The sequence below is a fragment of the Esox lucius genome, chromosome 17, assembly GCF_011004845.1.
Source record: "Esox lucius isolate fEsoLuc1 chromosome 17, fEsoLuc1.pri, whole genome shotgun sequence".
Classification (NCBI taxonomy): domain Eukaryota; kingdom Metazoa; phylum Chordata; class Actinopteri; order Esociformes; family Esocidae; genus Esox; species Esox lucius.
Window position 1 is genome coordinate 38,186,108 of NC_047585.1, and position 21,434 is coordinate 38,207,541.

At 43.4% G+C, this 21,434-nt stretch overlaps 1 protein-coding gene across 1 annotated transcript; it reads right to left on the reverse strand.

Annotated features, from left to right (window-relative positions):
• Positions 1-3,505: 3,505 nt before the first annotated feature.
• Positions 3,506-21,119, reverse strand: ell2 (elongation factor for RNA polymerase II 2). Its single transcript, XM_010880837.5, has 12 exons — positions 20,925-21,119; positions 16,404-16,451; positions 15,354-15,475; positions 15,016-15,179; positions 8,289-8,548; positions 7,704-7,828; positions 7,529-7,601; positions 6,555-7,260; positions 6,276-6,342; positions 5,802-5,973; positions 5,608-5,652; positions 3,506-4,199 (listed from the first exon to the last, which is right to left on the reverse strand). The coding sequence occupies exons 1-12, from the start codon at positions 21,096-21,098 to the stop codon at positions 4,083-4,085; spliced, it is 2,073 nt and encodes a 690-aa protein (XP_010879139.3). The 5' UTR covers positions 21,099-21,119; the 3' UTR covers positions 3,506-4,082.
• Positions 21,120-21,434: the final 315 nt, after the last annotated feature.

Below are 21,434 nucleotides of genomic sequence, written 5' to 3' on the forward strand. Positions count from 1 at the left end.
CAGGTGGTGGCCCCATAGAAGAGATACCAAGAGACTGGCTTTCATACGAGGAGAGCTGGACATGGCCGTTGAAGGGCATCAACCCAGCAGCAGGACTGGCATCTACTCCTACGTGTGAGGAGGAACAGGAGGAGCATTGCCAAGTCCTACAAAATGACCTATAGTGGGCTACTGGTGTGCATGTTCCTGACTAAACTGTCAGAAACAGACTCCATGAGGGTCGCATGAGGGTCCAACATCTTCGAGTGGGGCCTTGTGCTCACAGCCCAGCACCATGCAGCTCAATTGGCATTAACTAGAGAACACCAGAATTGTCAGGACTGCCATTGGCGCTCCGTTCTCTTCAGATTAGTGTTTGTTCACACTGAGCACGTGACAGACGTGAAAGAGTCTGGAGACGCCATGGTGAACATTATGCTGGCTGCAACATCATCCAGCATGACCGGTTTGGCAGTTGGTCAGCGATGGTCTGGGGAGGCATATCCTTGGAGGGTCGCACAGACTTCCATGTGCTAGACAACGGTACCCTGACTGCTGTGAAGTCAAACGCTGGTGCACTGGGCCTTGGGTTCCTCCTGGTGCAGGACAATGCTTGGCCTCATGTGGCCAGAGTGTGTAGGCAGTTCCTGGATGACAAAGGCATTGATGCCATTGACTGGCCATCATGTTCCCCAGACCTGAATCCAATTGAGAACCTCTGGGACATTATGTATAAGTGCATTTGACTTCGCTAAGTAGCGCCAGAGACTGTCCAGGAGCTCACTTATGCCCTGATCCAGGTCTAGGGGGAGATCCCCCAGGACACCATCCACCATCTCATCAGGAGCATGCCCCAGATGTTGTCCGGAGTGCATAAAGGCACGTGGGGGCCAGACACACTACTGAATCACATTGAGTTGCCGTGATGACATTCACACAAGTTGGAACAGCCTGTGATTTCAATTGTTTACTTTGACTTTCGGTGCAAGTTTGATTCCAGCCCTCAGTTGGATGGTGATTTTGGTTTCCATTGACACATCATTTTGTTCTCAACAAATAACACAATGTACAGTAAACATTTTGACCTTTAATATATTTAGTTAATCGAGATCTGACATGTGATTTAAGTGTTGCCTGACTTTTTTTGAGCAGGGTATGTAGCCTTACATAACATGTATAGTTAAGAGTCAGCATTGTAATTTTGTATGGCAAAGAAAATTACAGCCAAAGAAAGTCCACAATCGTCAATGTTGTACCAAGTTGGCTTTTATTGTACGGATTTAATGCATTTTCAGGTGGGCAGGTTTAGCACTTTCACAACCCATACAGCTGAGTGGTCTTTCACAATGAATTGGTGCCTAATAACACTTCTTTGACCCTTATAACATCTGCCCCCCGCCCCCCCCCCCCATCCTCTCCACAAAACAACACCTCCACTTCTCACTCAGCCCTGCTTCCTTCCAGCAGTTGAGTCACAAACGCCATGTATACATAGGCAGCCCGATTCGGATCTGTGACGACCGGTCTAAAGACCAACTAGTGGAATAAGTACCAGAATCAGGCTGCCTGTGTCAACAGAGCCTTTAACATCCTCTGACCTCCACTGGCTGGCCGCTGGCCTGAGACGCCTGCAGTGGTCTTTAAAAGGAGGGGGTATTGAGACAGACCCTGGAAGGTGGGTGCAGCGTAGTGTTATGTTTTGGCTATTCGGTCAATCCCAGGTGACAAATTAATTCAGGGAAATGACCGCAATAGTTTCTGTGGGAAATATAGTGAACAATAAAACAATCAACTGGGCCCACCGCTAAACATATTCCATTGAGCCTTGACAAAGTGCCCATTTTCCTGTGCATGGACGATGTATTGTAATACTCTGTGGGGAGTCAGGTTAAGTGTCAGTTTTCTTCAAGGATCTTTAAGTATGCATTTTTTTCCCCATGCTTACAAATCCCGACAAAGCATATTTTGAGCTCACGGTCCTGGCAGTTTAACTTTCAAATTGAAATGTATTACCACGGAAACAGTTTGAATCGCGACTGAAGACAGCCCAGTTCCTGTTTGATAGGGGGACAACCTCTGGAAAGTGTCAGTCAGCTGCAGAGACTGGCAGATTCAAATAAAAGCTCAGATCAAACGACAGCTGAAGTAGAGGTCTATTAGAGATCTTACATTACGTCATAGTGCAGCAAGTGTGCGTCATCTTCAGCCCCCCCCCCCCCCCGCCCCCAGCACTAGAACGGATGTCATATCTACAGGTAGCACGTCATCTCATATCCTGCTCACGATATCGGTGTCTAGTGTTTTGTAAATAAACCAGTAGTTGGATGACCCTTGGGAATACCAGAACATTATTTTAATTTTTTTGGCAAACATTCTAACATAGGTTTGTAAACAATGTTTCCCTTGAGCTCAAATGAGCTATTTCATTAACAATAGCATGAAATAAAGACTCAGAAGGTGATTCTCATCCTTATGACCCATCCATCCGGTCAAACTAAATCAGCACGAGTTTAATTCAAAAACTAAAACAGAAATGCTATTCATAGTCCCATAGTTCTGTAGCACTGACAAAACTACAATCGAGGAAAAGATAATACATTTTTCATTGTAATACAGATTAGTCCTCTGGTGGATGCTGTCTTTTTTTTTTTTTCCTCTCAAAAACAGACCACAGCCTGTTTTCCTTTAAATAAGCCACCAAGGCAACACTGTAGTCCATCCAGAGACTGGCTCCTCTACAACAGCCCCCAGCCCCCCCCCCCCCATTAAGAACATGTAACTAAAGCCAGGTTGATCCTGAGTGCTCTGGCTTTTCAAACAAAGACTGTAGCAGCTTTTTTCCTTTTTCTATTTTCTTTTTGTTTCTCAAATTGCACCCCCCCCCAAAAAAAAATAAAAAAAAATAACTCTTGCTCCCAGTTTTCTAGGCACCCACCACACACACACACACATCATACTCATACCAACCCCCTTGACCTCAGTAGCCTCTTATGACGCTGCCTCACCTCCGAAAAACAAGACACAAGTACCACATACAACGTCAAAGACACCTCGCATACTTAGCCGCTGCCCCACCCACCCCCAAACACACGCACGCACACTTCACGCTGGTGTGTGTTTGTAACCTGTAGCCAGGTGGTTGTAGTTCCTCCGCGTTGCCTTGGGAACCCTAGAACTCTCAGCGACTGGACATTGCAGAGTGTAAACTAACGCCTTAAGGCATCCTTTTGCACCAAGGGCACAAACACTGATGGTGGTGTTCAGAGTAGCACCCCCCCCCCCCACCCCATTGTCAGTGGACGATGCTGCTAATTCACCCCCCCCCCCCACCCCCCAACCCGCCCCGATGGAACCAATGCGCGCACACGGTCATTGGATCTCAACGGTCTGAAGAGGATGGTTCTCTATGTGGCCTCTACTTCACAGTTAAGGAAGCTCACGCAAAACCAAACCCTTCGGGACACTGCGTGGGACCTACTCTCAGGTGCAAAAATGGCTTCAGAAAGTCAAACACATAAGGCCCACGTTTTTTTTGCATTGCTTTCGGAAAAGATACATAATTTTTTTTTTTAAACAATAAATCATCTGCGGACCACTCCATACTAACTGTCCAAAATAAATAGATCTCCCTCTTTTTTTTTTTTTTTTTTTAACTTAAATAGAAGTGTAAGTATAATATTTTCTCTGCTTTGAAAAAATAAGTTTACTTTTTTTGTTGTTCATCTTTTTTGGATAAAGTCTTTCAAAAGCTAGAAGAGTTAAGTATTTCAACCCCCCCCCTGCCCCTCCCCCCCCCCCGACCCACACACATGCAACTCCCTCTAGACCAGTGTTGTAGCATTCAAGAGGAGCTTCAGGACAAACACTTGTGGGGAAAACTAGGGCGGGGGAAGTGAGAATCAGAAGATTTCTAGAGGCTGCACTGTGCAACCTGTGGAATCAGAAGGTAGGAAGTAAGGAAACAGAAGGGGTGGGGAGGAGGCAGTGGCGGCAGAGTCGGGGGTGGGGGGGGGGCGGAGTCTGAATAAATAAAAACCAGTTGGATTCCCCCTTTCTCCGCCTACTCCTTAGGCCACATCAACACTGTTCTTGAAACTGGCGCTTCAGCTCCAGGACTGGGCCCGGCGCTGGTCAAAGTCAGCGATGAGGCGCTTGATGTAGGCCAGCTTGTTGTGCAGGTACTCACAACGCTGCTTCTCTTCCTGGTAGTTCGGACTATGCTGCAGGGTGACACACACAGACACAAATAAATTAGGCTGCGTAGCGGGTTACAATGCAAGCAGTGTTTAGGAAGCTGTTCGGTGGTGGTTGTTTTTTTTTTGGTTTGTTTGTGACTGCCATTTCAATCTGTTCAACAACTGACTGACAGTCATTTCCTGTGGCACGATTAGCAGAGCAGAGCACTCAATGAACCGAGGTTGTGGGTTTTATACCTTGTCATGCTCTGCAGTAAAAATGCATGCACTCAATATAAGTCAATATCTGGATATGAGCGTCTGCTAAATGAGAAAAATAATCCCTTAAGTGTACAGAAGGCATCGTTCTCTTGGCAGCCATAACACAGGTTAGGACAGGATTTTCAATCAGTGCTAATACAGTTAATCAATCATCAAGGCAATTACATTAATTGCTCACTCACACTAGACACAGTTACCTTTGGTTAACTCACTTTTATATAATGTGTCCAGCATGAATCTCTAGCATGCTAATGTACAAATGAGTATGCAAGATTTGTTGCCAGATTTCGTAGAGACACAAAAATTAGGCTGTGAAGCAAGAAGTCCATCTTCCACTGGCACCAGAACTATCATACAATTACCAGGAACAGAATTTGTTTGACAGAGAGAGCCAGGTTAATTTCCTGGCAAACATTGTCAGTGAGTTTATACACCTTCCAGGTCAGTGGTCTGGCCAAGACACCACGCACATATGCATTTTGCCACACATTACAGCTGGAGTGTCTCATTACTAGTGTGAATCAATACATTGAGGTTATTTACATTAAATGTTTGCAAGACAGTTGTGGTCTATATAGGTTCTTAGACAAACGAAGACTCCACAGGTGGTTATGGCTTGTGGAGAATAAGCAGAAAGCCTCCAGGCTAAAAGTAGATTCCTTTTCTTACAGGTACAGAACATGGTGAATTCCTTTTTTACAGATTACAGAAATACAACATATAGATTCCCTTTCAGTCAGTGGGTCTACCAAAAATATATTTGCATTCAAAATGTACTATGAAAAAAGTGACAAACTAGAAACACAATTGTCGTTCTACTCACTACATCTGTATCCTGAGCTGCTATGCTCCCTGCTCTACGTGTCTGTCTCAGGAACCTGAAACCTAGTACGTCCTGCCAAGGCAACCTTTCAATGCTCTCCCAAAACGAATGCCGGTTACTGCCCGTTTTCAAGAGAATTCACAGACATGAGCTTAAGCGCCGATTTAAGATAATACGACAAAAATACAGATCGGTTTCTTGAAAATAATTATGAAAAGCTCATGTTTTGATGGTACAGCATTCTCCCACTACATCTTCAAATCCGACGCCAGACTTCAATTTTACTCTCGTTGGCGATGGCTACTACATTTAAAAAGGTTTATTAACCACACCATTTATTTTACTTACTTGTCTCATTTTCTTATACTCTTGCAACACTTCTTCATGTACCTCCTGCAAAACATTAAAACATTGCTTTCATTGACAGGAGCAGTGTTCCTGTCAGAGTCACCTCAATTTATTGGACCCAGTACCCACAGCATAGTGTTACTTTTGACATGTTACGAACTGCATACAAAGTGAGTTAAAAAAAAAAATGTTACCTGGTATTCCTTGGTGCCGGGCTGCAGCCTCCTGCACTGGGCATCTAGCTGGGTGAAGCGACGGGTGATGTTCTCCACACGGGCATGCAGGACTCGATACTCGTCATACTCTGCGTTGAATTCGTCCTTGTAGGTCTGCCTCTGGTCCAGGGACGCCACTGCGGTGTACTTACTGTAGGTGGACAGCAGCACTGGTCAGTGAGCGGTAAGCACAGACACAGGGGTCCTTCAGGTGTACATGAGAGGGTTAAAAGGGGGTATCATCTGCCAGAAGGGTGAGGACTAGCAGGCTGGCACTCTAGGGGGGGGAAGCCCCGAGTCCCACACCCACAAGAGGATTAGGTCATAGGGAATTTCTCCAGACGTCTCTGTATTTAGACAACTCAGAAAACACCTGATGTGACAATGTCTAACGATGTGTAACACAATTTTACATATCGTGAGAAGAAAGAAAATGGAGCCCAGAGAACTCACCTTATGTAATCTGGCATAACAGTGGTAGAGGAGAGCTCTGTGGAGTGGACTGGCCTCTCTTTAGTGTCTGGAGAACAGTCAAGACAAGAACAATATTCTACTTTACCAACTCACATTAGATGAGCTTTCATCTAAAGCACAAGCACGAGGAGTATTTCACCATTTTGCTACTTCACGTAACATGGATCCTCACAGTTCAACCGACCCAACAACAAAAGAACAAATAATGAAACAAGACATTCAAGGGCTGAGGCCAACCAGAACATAACGGGAGGCTACCTTCATCCGAGCAGACCGGGCTCTTGGCTGGGATGACGGGCGTTCGTCTGTCCTCTCCTTCTGTGCGGTGTCTTTTTCTGGGCCTCTGCCCATCCTCCGCCGGCACCACTGGGGGGTTACAGCCCGCAACGGTGCTGCCGTGTCCTTCCTTGCGCCTTTCCTTCTCCTTCTTCCTGTCCTTCTCTTTGTGCTTCTTTGACTTCTTACTGGACTTTTTACTGCCGCTAGGCGAGGGAGGCGGGACAACGGTGGAGGACGACGAAGCGGAAATAGCGGCACGGTCAGCGGTCCTGCCCGGAGGACTGGGCGTGGTGCCTGGTGAGGAGGGGTCAAGGCAGGTGGAGCTCTGGTCAAGGGGCAGGTCTTGGGTGCCGCGGCCCTCGGGCGTGCTGGGGGAGTTGGAGTTGGATCCGGGGCCGGGCTGATGCGACGGGGCAGGGCGATGGGAAGCGGGCAGCTGGGAGCCAGGCGGGGGTTGGCTGAGGGGCAGGCCAGCCGTAGCGTTGGCGCTAGCCGGGAGAGACGAGCGCTTGCTGGCGCTGTGATGGCCCTCATCCTCTTTTGGGGGGCAGCGGCGCTCTCTTGAGGACGAGGTGGGGATAGGGGCGGGGGCCGTGGCGGGCCCTTGGCTGGAGACATGGGAGATGCGGGGCTTCTTAGGCATCAGGGGGTCAGTGAAGTGACTCGGTAACTCAGGTTGGCACTTCTGAAACACCACATGAAAGCCATCAAAAGAAATCCAGAGTGAATGAAGACAATGATTCCTTAAGAGCTTAGTAAAAAAAAAAATGGGGACCAAGTTTCAAACTGAATGTCCTTTTACATGGGAGATCCTGTCATTAGGTTTGGAGTGTCCGCTTTCATGTTGGTATTTGTTCAGGCATTTTCTAAATGTGTCTAGCCAGGTTTAGCATTTACTTCAAGCAAAACTTAGGCACCCACTAATTCCTATAAATGTAAATGTGAGGGGTTACCTGTGGGGAACCTGGTTGACCATCTTTGGGAGAACTGCTGGAGGAAAGGGCCTCCGTGGGGAGGCCCAGTTTTCTGATGGAGGGGAGACCAAAAGGGAGAACCGTCACAGAGTCCCCTTCCACAAGGGATGTTCTCACAACATCAGCATGGAAATGAATGTGTACTGTGACCTACCGGGCGAGGATCCCATTGATTTGACCGCGGTCATCCTCAGAGAAGCCAGGCCAGTCCCTCTGCACCTCACGGTACACAAAGTCCTTTAAGGAGTACGAGTTATCTTTGGGGTTCAGGTTGGCCACCTGTAAACACAGACAAGACCAGCACTCAGCAGTGTATACTTTCAAAGTACCTCCATCTGTAAAATTGCACAGGCCGATTAATTTGTGTGTGTGTGTGTGTGTGTGTGTGTGTGTGTGTGGGGGGGGGGGGGGTTAAAAGCAATAAAGATGCTGGTATTACTTCTTATTTCTTGCCTTGGGAAAAATTTTGTAAGACTAATGGGTATCATGTATGGCTGCTTGGTTCTCACTGTGTGCCGTGTTGTGTTGAATAGAGGTCTTTGTACTGGAGGGAACTGGTCTCAGAGTGATTTACATTCTGTGGTCTAATGCCTAAGATGGATGAGGGGGTTCTACTGGGGACATTTCCCTTCTCATAGAGAGCTTCTCCACAAACAGACACCAGCTTAAGTGCATTATTAGGAATAATGCAAATCTCCAGCGCTCGGCCCCCTGCTGGCGGCCAAACGCCGGCCCTTACTTGTTGCAGAGTGCTCCCAAGAGAGCTGCGGTCCTTCTGGCTGACCCCATCACGCTGTAGCCTGGCCAGCAGCTCCAGCTTCTTGTAGGAGCGCAGTGCCAGTAGGTGGACAAGACGGTCACGATAAGGCCGCTGAGACACAGGGTTGTTGGCAAGGCACTTGCGTATGGTGTTGGCCGGGTTGATGGGCGTCGAGCGTTTGCGCTCTGGGACGGGGTCAGGGGCTGATGGGGCCGGTTTGCGGATCTGGACTTTCTTACCTGAGATAAGACGGAGGGGGCAGGAAAGGAGACACTGAGCGAATAGCACAGGCGACCCGTCCAAAACCAAATCTCTGCCGAGACCATTTTGAAACCACCTGGAGCGTACAGATTTCACAATACATTTATATTTGATACATTTGTTTCAGACACAAACTCAGCAGTTAACTAGCAGCTATGTTGTCAGCATCAGTCTCTACACAGTCACTGTCAGGAAATGTACGTTGACCTTTTTCCCCTTTTTCACTGAAGGTACACTACTAGCACAACGTTTCAAAGATTTGGAGACACTTGAGTTTCTCATGTAGAAGGCCATGTGATTATGAGGCTACAGTGAATCTGGTCCCCAGCTCAGAAGTCTTTTGCCTAGTCAGGATGCCTAGACCGTTCTCCACGAATTCACACGTGACTCGAAAGCTGGTTATTAAAAGAAAACGTCAAAGAGAAGCGTTATTCCCTGTTCGACTGCCCCCTAAACTGAGCAAATGCTGATAGAGAGATCCCTAAGCGCACAAAATACAGTCTCAAAGCCTGGTGAGACCAATGTAGCCTGCGTCAGCTCCTAATCAGCTTTGCCTACAGCGCTGTCCACACTGGTGACGTAACAGGCCGGACTTAAAGAGTGGGAGATGAATAAAGCACAGCACTTCTACACAACACAGCAGGCCGGCTGGTTTGCGATCAGGACGATCGCTTCAACACTTAAATACCAGTTTTTATCCATTCACTTCAGTCTGCTAAACACAAACTGGCATCAAGTCAATGGTGTCCCATTCATGCCAAACATTGCACAGGGTACCAGACCAACATAGCTATCTGACTTAGCCTAAACACACGAGATAAATGAGGGTTAGGCCTCATTTTGCACGTTAATAGGGCACTTCCACAGAGCCAGCTGTTACATGCCCAAACTCCACCCCTTTCTGCTCCCCTCCCACTTTCCTTCTGGGCCGTAGATGCAAATGAATCCCCACAGGCAGAAAATAGACCGAAGGAGGGTTAACTGACTTTTCAAGCTTGTGAAGGGGTGAGACTACAAGTTCTGAGCAAACAGATTTTATAGATTCCTGCAGTTAACTAAATTTTTTCTTAAGGAGTCCTAGAAAAACAATAACCCTCCAACGATAAAAATACGCTTACTGTTGTGAAAACTGACAGCCCTGAAGAATTCCATATTAAAAAGACAATATTAACTAATGCAGGTAACAGAAAATGCATTCCTAAATAAAACACATGGACTTGTAGTGAACATCCCATTCATTATCATTACTAAATAATCCTCTAAACTGCTACAGTTGGTTTGACTTGGGGCTTGTTTACATTGACAGAGAATAAACAAACGCTTAGTTTGGACAATCATTTCCACAGAGCGTGAATTTACACGGGGAATTACACAGGCACAGGAACTTGATACAGTCCCGACGACTGCCGACACACTTGCAAAAACCTGTGTGCGCGCGCAAATAAAATGTTGCGCAAGCTACCTCGGAAGGTGGTGTCTCAAGCTATCGATATCAGCAAGTTTAGATGTAAACAAAATGATGTAACTTCGCAAATCTTTTTTGAAAATGTAGCGTAATGTATTGAAGGCGCTTGTAGGTCATGTGTTTTGCATAAGGTAGAATAGCAAGATTCGGTACTTTCAGCCATATCCAGTAATGACAATTTCACCGAAAGCAGTGAGCAGATGGTGTTGCACCTGAAAGCAATTGCAGATGGTGTTGAAGCATCTGAAAAAATGTGGGGACAGTTGGATAGAAAGTGTGTCACTAAAGGTACAAATACAGACATGACACATTTTGTAATACACAGGCCCCTAAGATGACAGAAAAAAAAAAAGCCTATTTGGAACACAGATTCAGAGTTACATTATCAGGGGAAACTATTCATTTGAATGAGAACAAATTTGTGAAGCCTTTGCTTGTGAAATCAAGTATTTATTTCGCTGCTCACGGAGAACTTAGCCCTGGGCCAGCAGAGGGAGGTTATATTTTCAAGTTATATTAACAATAAACGGTTCCGTTTATATCCTCTCAATCTTTTCCCTTGGACAGTGGAATTCACCCCTTTAAACTCGCCGTTTTGAAAATGTCAGGGAGAAAATAAAATTGTGAAAAAGTACTAACTAAAAGAGTTGTTCACCTCTTCTGTTTAGCCATGCCAAAATCTGCTCACGGGTCAAATTACTAAAGAAATCACAGTCTATGGAGCCTAACTATATAAAATACAGATGTATTAGTTAAATACGCCTTCCTCAAGCTCTCGTTCAACATATTTTACACCATTACAGTTTTACATCACATTATTAAAATAAAATGCAAGCACAATTTTCGATTCACACTAGCAACAAGTTACTCTCACTGCACCGAAAGGCTAAATACAGGCGTGTGCAGCAGTTTCACCCAACCACTGACCTGGAAGGCGTAAAAACTCACCGACAATGTTGTTTACCCAGTAACCTACATAGGGCTCTGCATTGAACAAGAACCTTCACTGGTCAACAAGAACCTTCACTGGTCAACAAGAACCTTCACTGGTCAACAAGAACCTTCACTGGTCAACAAGAACCTTCACTGGTCAACAAGAACCTTCACTGGTCAACAAGAACCTTCACTGGTCAACAAGAACCTTCACTGGTCAACAAGAACCTTCACTGGTGAGTAGAATCGTTTCAGTGTCGGTGGAAGATGTTTTTAAGTTGCTTTCCAACACTTTTCTATTTGTTTCTCTGCAAATCGGTCAACAAATCTTGCTTACTCATTGACAAGACTTTACAGTGCGACATGTCGCACATGCTATGACAATTAAAAAATAAATAATCTGTCTGAGTAATTAATTCAATTACCACAGTAGCACCCCTGCGATAGTTTTGCGTGTGCGGTTGAGAGAGCTGTTTGTATGTGTGAAGTGAGGGGTTGTGTGCTTGTTTGAGCATCGACGGCGCATTGTCATTCTACTTGGTAGTTGTAGACTATTGCACAATTACAATTTAACTCTAGCCAGGTAGCAGCGAAATGGTTGTCCTCTTCTAAGAGGGCCAGGAGGCCAAATATGAAAAGTGGCCAGCAGACATGTAGGAACTGTGACCCATGCACACACTCACACCGCTTCCCATGTCTGGTTTTGTTCATATTGGTGATTCACAAACAGTTTTCTATAAACAATATTGTATGCATGTTGATATACATCAACAAGTTTCCTTTTTGAGCAGAACCCGACTAAGTCAATGCTCATTCCACTCCAATACACACCGAGCGAGACATCATCAAACCTCCGGAGTTACAGGGAGGACCCGTCTGGAAAATGTCACAGCCTTTCGCCCACTTGAAAGGCTGTGTCGTTAACAACTACACCACGGAGCAGTACATCAGCCGGGTGTCAGTATAGCCTTGTCTATACTGACCACCGGCATCTGTATATCCTGAACAAATCTTTTGCCACTGGCCATTTTAATAGTTAATTGGCCATTCGTGAATGACATTGATAGAGTTAAACTGACTAATGTTTCTTACTAAGTTTACCTCCACCACAAATAGCGTCTATGTATGGTGTTTTCCACTGGCCGTTTTAACCGCGTTACTGGAATAGTCATAAGAACCACTATGCCACGTCATTACATGTTTTCAGCAGTCACAAGACTCCATTGAGGATTGTGTTAAACTGATGTTTCTTATTAAGTTTACCTCCACCATAGTGTCTATGAACTATATTGCTTTTGCCACTGGCCGTTTTAACAGCTTATTAGCCTGTAATAGGCTTACTAGTATCTACTAACTTCCTAGGAATAATCATATGAATTGATCAGTTGCTAGCAAGACTGAAGAACTTTTCCATGCCAGAAGCAGTCGCAATATAACTGTATACAGTTAAGGCTTACTATAACGTAACTACTTTACATTAAGCCAGCAAATGTGTTTGCCTATCCTGACCCAAAACTAATGCATGGATGCGTACTTCGAAAATCCACCAGAAACAGTCGCAGTATAAACGTAACCAGTTTTATTTCAGGCGTACTATAATGTAGATACTAACAGTTAAGAGCCAGCAAAGTTTTCGTCTATACGGAATATTTCATAATGCGTACATCGCTTCGCTTGCGAGGAGATACGAACTCGGGACTATAGTTCACAAATCCGCTTCTCTAACCACTACACTATTTAACAAGGGGTAGTCAAATCAGTCACTCACTCAGTAAGAGACATTCGCTCTTCTTAGCCGGCTCCGCTTACATGGTCCAGCAAAAACCAAGATCCGTAGCCAATCTTGAATTTGAAGCACTGATTCAACTTTAAAGAACAGGCAGCATTTTCAGGAACTGTCATAATGAATGCCAGTTTTTGGTAGAACGCAAACAACTAATCAAACATTTAGGATCACATTAAGCAGGGTCAAGCGAATTATGGGATTAATAAAGCATCAAAACTGACTCAGATTCAGTTCCACAAAAATGAGCTACAGGACAGGATGGTGACATTAAAACAGCAACTAAGTTCAATGGTTGTAACAGAAGAAAACCCGAAAATGAATCAGACAGAAAATACAGTGTAAAAATTCTGAGACACACATCCTGTTAGCAACAAGGCACTATGGTAAGGGTATGCTTGAAGACTGGGGAATTTTTCTAAATAAAATGGAACAGGATGTAGATAAGCACAGGCATAATCTGCTTAACACCAGACAATGGGAAAGGAATTCACCTTTCAACTAGACAATAATAAAAAAAAAAAACAATGCCAAATATACATTGGAGCAGTTTACAAGAATACAGTGAAAGTTTGAGCGGCCAGGTTAGTGCTGACTTTAATCGGTTTATAAATCTAATGGTAAAAAAACAAAAAAACATCTGTCTATCAATGATTCCCCACATCTAGAAGGGGGCCAATTGAATGAATTAACTGGAGAAAAACATTTGCACAATCCAAGTGGGCAAAGCCTATAGAGACATACCCAAAAAGGCTCACAGATGTGATCGCTGCCAACAGTGTTTGTTTCTAATATGACTCAGGGGGTGAATACTTATGTAATAAAAGTATACCAGTCTCATTTTTCATTGCCATTTAATATTACTCTCTCACGGATTGTGTGTGTGTGTGTGTGTGTGTGTGTGTGTGTGTGTGTGTGTGTGTGTGTATTGGGCTTATATGCAATTCACTCCATCTTTACCAGTCAGACAGGATGGTAGCAGAGTGGCGGGCCAAATTAGATTAGTCAGAGATTTACGTCTACTTTTCTACTTGCCCGACCTCAATCCAGTTGAAGTGTATTATAAAATCAAGACAATCATTTTACAGGTGCTGATGTGTGATGGAGTGCATGTTGGTAGAGTGCATGACTTGTATTGTTTGCATTGACAGTGGAATATAGTCATACACAGCCTTCTTATCACACCCTGTGTGACTACTAATAGATTGGACCCCATGGGTTTGGTCAGGCACCAACAATGGAAAGGTGGGCTTAACTGGGCTGTCTTACATTACATTTACATTTTAATCTAGCAGAAACTTTTATCAAGACATACAGGGTCAATTAGGGTTAAGTGCCTTGCTCAAGGGCACGAGATGTTTGACCTTGTCAGTTTTGGGATTAGAACCAGAGACATTTCAATTACTAGCACAATGCTATATCGACCACTAGGCTTTCTACTACCCAGTCTCCCCAAACACTGACCCTGCTAAGGCCATAGCATCCTGGCTAGTTGCCTGCAGGATGTGATAGTGTCAATACAGCAGAGTTTCCTACACTAAAACGGCACAAAGTGTGTTACCATACTTTGAAAAACAGAATAATATAAATTCATTATTAAACATAGGACTATAACCATCTTGCTAAGAAAGATCATTGGATTAACTTTCATTTCAAAATGTTTTACTTTATTTAAAGATTATCAATAGACTACAATACCCAGAGTTTATTTTAATGGGTACCAGCTGTCCATATAAGAACAAACATTTTAAGAATTATTTGTATGTATTTTAGCAACTTTGCTTTCCTACAAGGAGGAATACTGCTTCATGAGCAAGACCGTAGGTTAGAAGTAATGTAGTCAACAGCTGATATAGTTAGCTAGCCAGTAGCTATCCTTTGCAGAAAGGATCATGGAGAAGTCACAAAAAGTGAAATGGGGGAAAGAAAATGGGGTCCGTGTAAAAAGATTCAATAACACCACTCTTCAAGTTATTGAAAGTTATTGTTGAAATCCTGCTTTGTCACACAACATTTTTGTTATTACACCCATTGTGAGAGATGGCATAGATATCAGAAAACTGATGTTGCACTTACCCAAACTGTTACATGAATATTCTGAACATTCAGAGGCTTTTCTATGCAGCCTCAGCCATATAGCCAAAACCTCACAGGGGTAAAGGCTTGAGAATCATTGCTCTACAAAGGGTAGCAAAACAGGAAAAACAAAAGCTAATTTGGAAGCGTGGGACCCTGCCGATGAGAGATTAGCCAATGGTGCTTGCCTCTGAACTGGCCCCCAGGCTTGAGGACTTTGGTTCCCCGTTTTCGGCTGTCCTCCTCCGCCTGCGCCATGCGCTCCCGGGTCACCTGGTAGGAGTCGTTGGTGGCACACACGGTGACTTTGTCCTGGACTGTTCCCAAGGACACCAGGTGGTGGGTCCCTGAGCTGAAAAGGTCAGTCGTACAGCACAGTTTGTTGTCTGGAGTCAGACCAATTTGCAAAATCAACAAACAACTGGTTAACAACTGTACATTCAGGGACCAACTGATAATTATTCCAGATAACAGCAACAGTAATGGCCAGTGCAGCACGCCCAGCGAGGTTCCACAGGGAGCTCACCTGGACACATACTGTTGGATGCACTCAAAGCTTCCCTGAGGGTTGTCCTTCCCCACATTGGACAAGTAGAAGTCAAAGTTCTGAGATCCATCCGGACAGTCCGTCCTTGGGATCTTAATACGCTGCAAGGTTGACATGAAACGGATCAATAAATGAAAATACAACATTTCAACTACAGAACACAAGTACTCTCCACAGCTGTGAGCAGGAAACTGACAGATATGAAGAATGGTACCAATACCCTCTACCATTCTAAAGGATTTGAAGTTGAAGAATTGGGATTGATGTTACTCTTCTGGTAGCTCTGGGGCGGGGAGAACAGCTTTTCAATGCAACAGTAATGCCACATAGCAAACCATCTGTAGAAACACTGGGCCTATTTTCTGATGTTCCCCTAACATTACCTCCTTACAGTGACGTATACAAAGAGTATGAGAGTGTTTATCTGTATGTTGCCTCTTATCTATACAGACTGATCTAAGCGGAGGAATCTGAATGTTGGCTTGCATGACACAAGCAGATCTTTGTGGTCTGCGCTGCTAGGAGTGTGTATGTGTGTTGCCTCTATCAATATAGACTAATCTGAGCTGTGGAATCTGAGATGAATGTGAATGTGAGCCTGCATGAAACAAGCAGATCTTTCAGGTGTGTGTGTGTGTGTGTGTGTGTGTGTGTGTGTGTGTGTGGTCCACGTACTCTGGGCCCAGCTGCGGACCGTCAGGGCAGTATTTATAGATCTTTAGACATTGGAGAGTTCAACTCTTCACAGTTCACAGCACAGACAGTCAGGGGTTAAGCGGATGCAGCTTTAGGGCACAAACCCTCCAGCTAAATGGATTTCACTGAAACCAACAAGATAATTGAGTCCCTGACAACAACGGTCAGAATTGTCAATTGAATTGTCTAGATCACGGATGCTCAAATAAAAATCTAAAGTCTTCCAAATCAGAACACAAGCATTACAAAACGCTAGCAGCCAGAGGGCGGACACATTACCGGACGGTGACACGGCGCTCAAGTCAAAGTGAAGTCTAATGTGAACATGCTTACCCCTTGGAGCCCCTTGAATTGTATTGTTGGCCGTGAGGATGGTACATTCTGGAACAGAGGAGAAGGAATTAAACCACAGCCACGTAAATCAGTGTTAGCAATATTCCATCACACTCAGTCAAATGTCCCTCAGCGTTGCGGTAACACTGAGCATTTGTTTTGAGAAGGCGCGCGCACACGCACGAAAAATGAGAATATTCTAACAGCCAGTCACAGATCATAAGCTACCAAGCTTGTATTGTCTCAATCATTGTTCAAATCACCCAGCAAAGTGTGCCAGTTAGCCAGACAGTTCCTAGTTTGCGTTGACCAAAATGTGTTGGAAGAGCAGAAATGACTTTCTTGAGAACTGCGTAAATAATATGCATCTCAACATGTTCAGGCCTTTAAATATACCTCAGAATTAGTAAATGTATCTGACAATAGACCAGAGCAACTCACAGTCATAGTACATGAGCTGGTTGTGTATATTGGTAGCTTCATGAGGAACACATTGGTTCAGAAGAATAGATTCTTCCCTTGCTGGAAAAGACCGAAAACTTCCCTTCAGCTACTTTCCCTATTGCACCAAAAATGTTAATGGTTACATGTTCTGGTTTAGAATTGCTCAAATTCAGATTACATTAATGAATTTAAGAAGTTAACAGGTCTACAGTCTTTAGTTATTAAAATATATAGAAAGATACATTTTGCATGATTGTGTCGTAATTAGAAGAAACAATAATTTCTGCTAGGGTAAACTGGTACAGAAATGACAAAACATTGGTATCACCATCAGCCAATGGAGTCATATGAATTACAGCCAAGAATTCTCTCATTAGCACAACCCTCCATCTTATCTTTCACTTTGAAATATGGGGGGGGGGGGGTAAATGTGTCAATGACTTTTCTAACTTACAAATCCCTGATAAAATTCCATTAATTACTTAAAATGTAGTTCAATGTTTTTTTGTTCTTATGACACTGTTGAGAAAAAGTGATAGCCATATAATGCGACATTAACCCATGGACATGCAGACAAAAGGGACAGGAACTACAGTTATGCTTCTGCTTCACATTCAATCTTGTGAAGTACTTCTTTTAACACCTCAAAGCCAGAACATTGTCAGAGATGCTAAAGAAAGGAGATCTGAACAACATTCGATGAATGGAGGAATGTATTAAGAGCCCGGCAAGATGACGGTCAACCAAACACAATCCAGTTGTCATGCTGCGTCACGCATTGCTTAACTAAAAGTCATGAAATTCCATGAAAAAAAAGCCAGGGCATGTGCGGTTTATATGAAAGCATTTAATGTCATAATCAAAACCAATATACAATTACAAAAACAAATTACTCAGATGTTTGAAAATATTTGACATTTTGTGCACCAGGTTCATGTATTTTTTTTTAACCCAAAGACTGCCTGTCCCAGAATTACCCACAATGCATCACATGGCATAATGACAACCGAGAATAACATAACCAATGGGTGTTAATACAATTCTATTCAAGTTATAAAGTCACACCGAATGTATCTTTTCATTAATCAAGCATAATTAGGCAAGATTTTAGTTCTGGGTTTTGGAGACTACCCCTACTCCCAACTCTTACTCATTAAGCAGCCATTTAATGCTGAAACTGAGGAAACCTGAAAATAGAGGCTGCTTCAGTCTGGTTTTTTCTAATCAGTTTCACCAATCTTCTGATATCTGTCCTGAAAACAATACAGCAGTGACAGTTTACAATAAAAACTGTAGTCAACCTCACACACCAACTAGCTACAGTACAGTGGCCCACGATGAGTAAAGTTATGTTGAGACATGGAGTAAACAGTGTTCTTTTGCATTTGGGCTGAATTTGGCACAGTTTCCTTTACAGAAGTCTGTAGAACCAGCCACAGCCTTTCACCCATCCCCCAAAACACATTCACAGACCAACCAGAAACACACACACACAGACACACGCGCACGCACGCACGCACACACACACTCCTGATCACATTTCATGCCACCACACACAGCCAGCTTTCCCACTCCAGCGTATAGTTCAACCCCCACACAAATCAGAGAGGGAGAGAGAGAAAAAAAAACAAAAAGCAGGCAGTTTAGGCTGCTCTGTCAGCAAGAGACAGGCCAGTAGGCTGGTCACTGCAGCATACAGGCCTACTGTTGAACTTCCAATAAGGTTGTCAGGTCATCAGAAAGGCCTACTGTTAAACTTACAATAACCTTGTCTGATCATCAGAACATTGGTCAACGCTCACACTCATGCCTGGGGAGTCAGAAGGGATGTTCTATTAATCCCCTAAAAGGAAGTTGGTTTGACAGCAAGTAGGTCTGATTGGAAACCATAGTTAGAAACGGGCAATTGAATACGACGACACATTTAGGGGGTATCTGCTAACAGACCTATAATTTATTTTTCATGCCCTGTACCAGTCAGACACAGAGGCTATCCCACTTTTCATTTTTTTACTTTGATTGTCCGGCTTAAAGATTGTTATGAGCTCCTATTGGCAAAGGCAGGGTCCCTTTAACAGTGATGTGTGGCTGATTTCACCCTTGACCAGTAGCTAATTTCCAACATAAGATACTTAACAGGACAGTGCTTTAGGTCTTAAATTCCACACCAAGTCTCAAATATGCCTTCAGGTCCAATCTCAATTGTGGTCTTCATATAGACTTTATTATATTTATATATACACATAAATAAACAACTGATAATCAACAGAACTGGGCCTTGAACATTCTGGACAAACTTCATCGGGTCTACATAGCTTGTTGCTGAAATTATATAACACTGTTGACAGTCCGTTGAACTTCTGAGGTATCCTGGCCGTGGTTCATCACACAACCCAAAAGCCTACTTAGTGCATCTTTGTTAAGGTTCATCGGGATAATCGGCCTACAGCCATATGATTGACTAACTGGCTATATAGCAATTGATCCCTAAATATTAGGGTTTTTTTTAATAACATCCGAATGGGCCTGCAACGGCCAGGACACACGATAGGCCCCTGCTACAGGAAAAGTCCTGATTCTTTTGGTGACTGAGAAAAGCATGGTACGCAAAGGCCTAGACTGAGTCCAACAAATATCCCATTTAAAAACCACAGTCCAGCATGCTCTCCTAAAACATTACTGTTGCTTTAAGAGAATAACTAGAGAAAACCCAGGTAGTAGTCATCATGCAACTAGTAATTTTAACAAGACAGCAAATAAACTTTTTAAAGATTTAAATAAAGATTTTTTAAAATGTATCAAATAGCAGTTAACCTGGAATATAGGCTGGGCTAATTGACTGTATATTCTACAAAGATTTACAAAGTTAGACAAGAATACGTTTGCCTAGGGAGCTAACGTTAACATTTCAGTCAGATGTCACGTACATAACTTTCATCATGTATTGCAATTATTAAAAAAAAAAAAAAAAGTTGTTAACATTAAAATTAATTTCTAGATGTGGACAACACAAATAAAGTAGTTATTTAATATTTTATTTCAAAAGGGCAAGAAGCACATCTGGGTATACCTTTATATTACTAACATAACTACTCATGTAGGGAAAAACTGATGCCGCCCCATTTAACATAGTGGTGTGAATACATACATGTCTAAAAATCTTGAACATAGGTTTTACTTTCCTACTGTGGCCTACTTATGGTAGCAGCTGGTGACTAACGTAAACAAATATCAACTGTTTTAACTGTTAACTCGCTAGCTACAAAATAGTACCCGCGACTACTTTCAAAGGAGGAAATTTAACTTACTGTGTTTTCCGCAGACTGTCAATTTAAATGTCTACAAGCTATCTAAGTTGCCAGCAAGTTAACATTACTGTACCTAGTCGAGAATAATGGTTTTCTGGGCTGTATTAGCCGTTTCGATGTCTAACTTCTGACTATTGACAAATTCTACTTAGCTAACTAGCTACCTACTATATAGTAGTAGTACGTTTGGCAACTTCGTTATAGGACGTGTCATCTGCTACAGCCTTGGCTTTACCTAGCTAACTTAGTTAGCTAGTTAAACTTGTTAAACTTGCAAACGTCAAAAGTAAGAATGCAGTGAAAATCCTTCAGAACATAAGGCAAATTATCATTAGCTGTCACGTGAAATTGCCAACCGAATAGTCATCTATTTTACCCAAAAGTGCGACCAGTCTCAGTCATTATAGTGTTGGCTTGAGTACAAAAAAACACTTGGTCAGGGATAACCTTAGCTACTTTTTTTCCTGGTGGGGGAAATGACATTTAGTTAGCTAACGTTAACTAGCTAGCTACGAATATTGCGTAGCTAAATTAGCTGTTAACATCTACTACACATCTCTCAAACTGTAAGTTGTATTACTCCAACTGCTAACCAACTTCATGGCATATGGATTCTTGGATAGACAGCAAGGCTACCGTCCAAGGTAACTTGAATGCTACTGCAGTAGCTAGCGTTAGCCAACGCTGACTGTGCGTGGCAGTTGGTTCACAAGTTTTGATATCGTTAGTTGTCGTATAACGTGAGCCATAAGACTTGTATTCAGCTTACCTTGGAAGCTTGGTAGCTCTCTATCGCTCTGAAAGCTGTCTCTGTCAATTTTACGTGCAATACGGTGACTTGGTCTGCATTCCGTCGGCCACAATTTAGTCCATACCTCCCATCCTCGGAGAGCGCCGCCATCTTTACCAGACCTCCACCATCGTCCCTCTGACGTCCAAGCATAAGAAACTACCTAGCTAGCTAACTGTAATTCAAGGGAGGGACTATATAGGGACTACCATAAGGGCTTGTTCTAGAATATTGAGTCTGATTGGACTGACTTTCCTCCATAAAAACACTGTCATTTAATATTGAAGGCATAAATAAGTATATATAAAAGGCAAATATTAGGCATTCTAGCCAAATCAGTTGGCATACACTTGAAAACATTTTGGTTACACATTTTGCACTGTGAAGTATGCCCCCCTCATGTGCATTTTATATACTTAAAAGTATGTTCATATGTGTTTTTAAGTGTCAACAAATGTCAGTAGTTCAAGTACACAGGTGTTCACTGCA

Bases quoted from the DNA above. Each gene is read 5' to 3' on its own strand.
- ell2 (XM_010880837.5), bottom strand. From the start codon at position 21,098: ATGCTTGGACGTCAGAGGGACGATGGTGGAGGTCTGGTAAAGATGGCG. The intron at 7,829-8,288 runs GTAAGGGCCGGC...CTGTGTTTACAG, and splicing joins TTGGGAGCACTCTGCAACAA to GTGGCCAACCTGAACCCCAA. The intron at 5,974-6,275 runs GTGAGTTCTCTG...GTCCACCTACAG, and splicing joins GTTATGCCAGATTACATAAG to TAAGTACACCGCAGTGGCGT.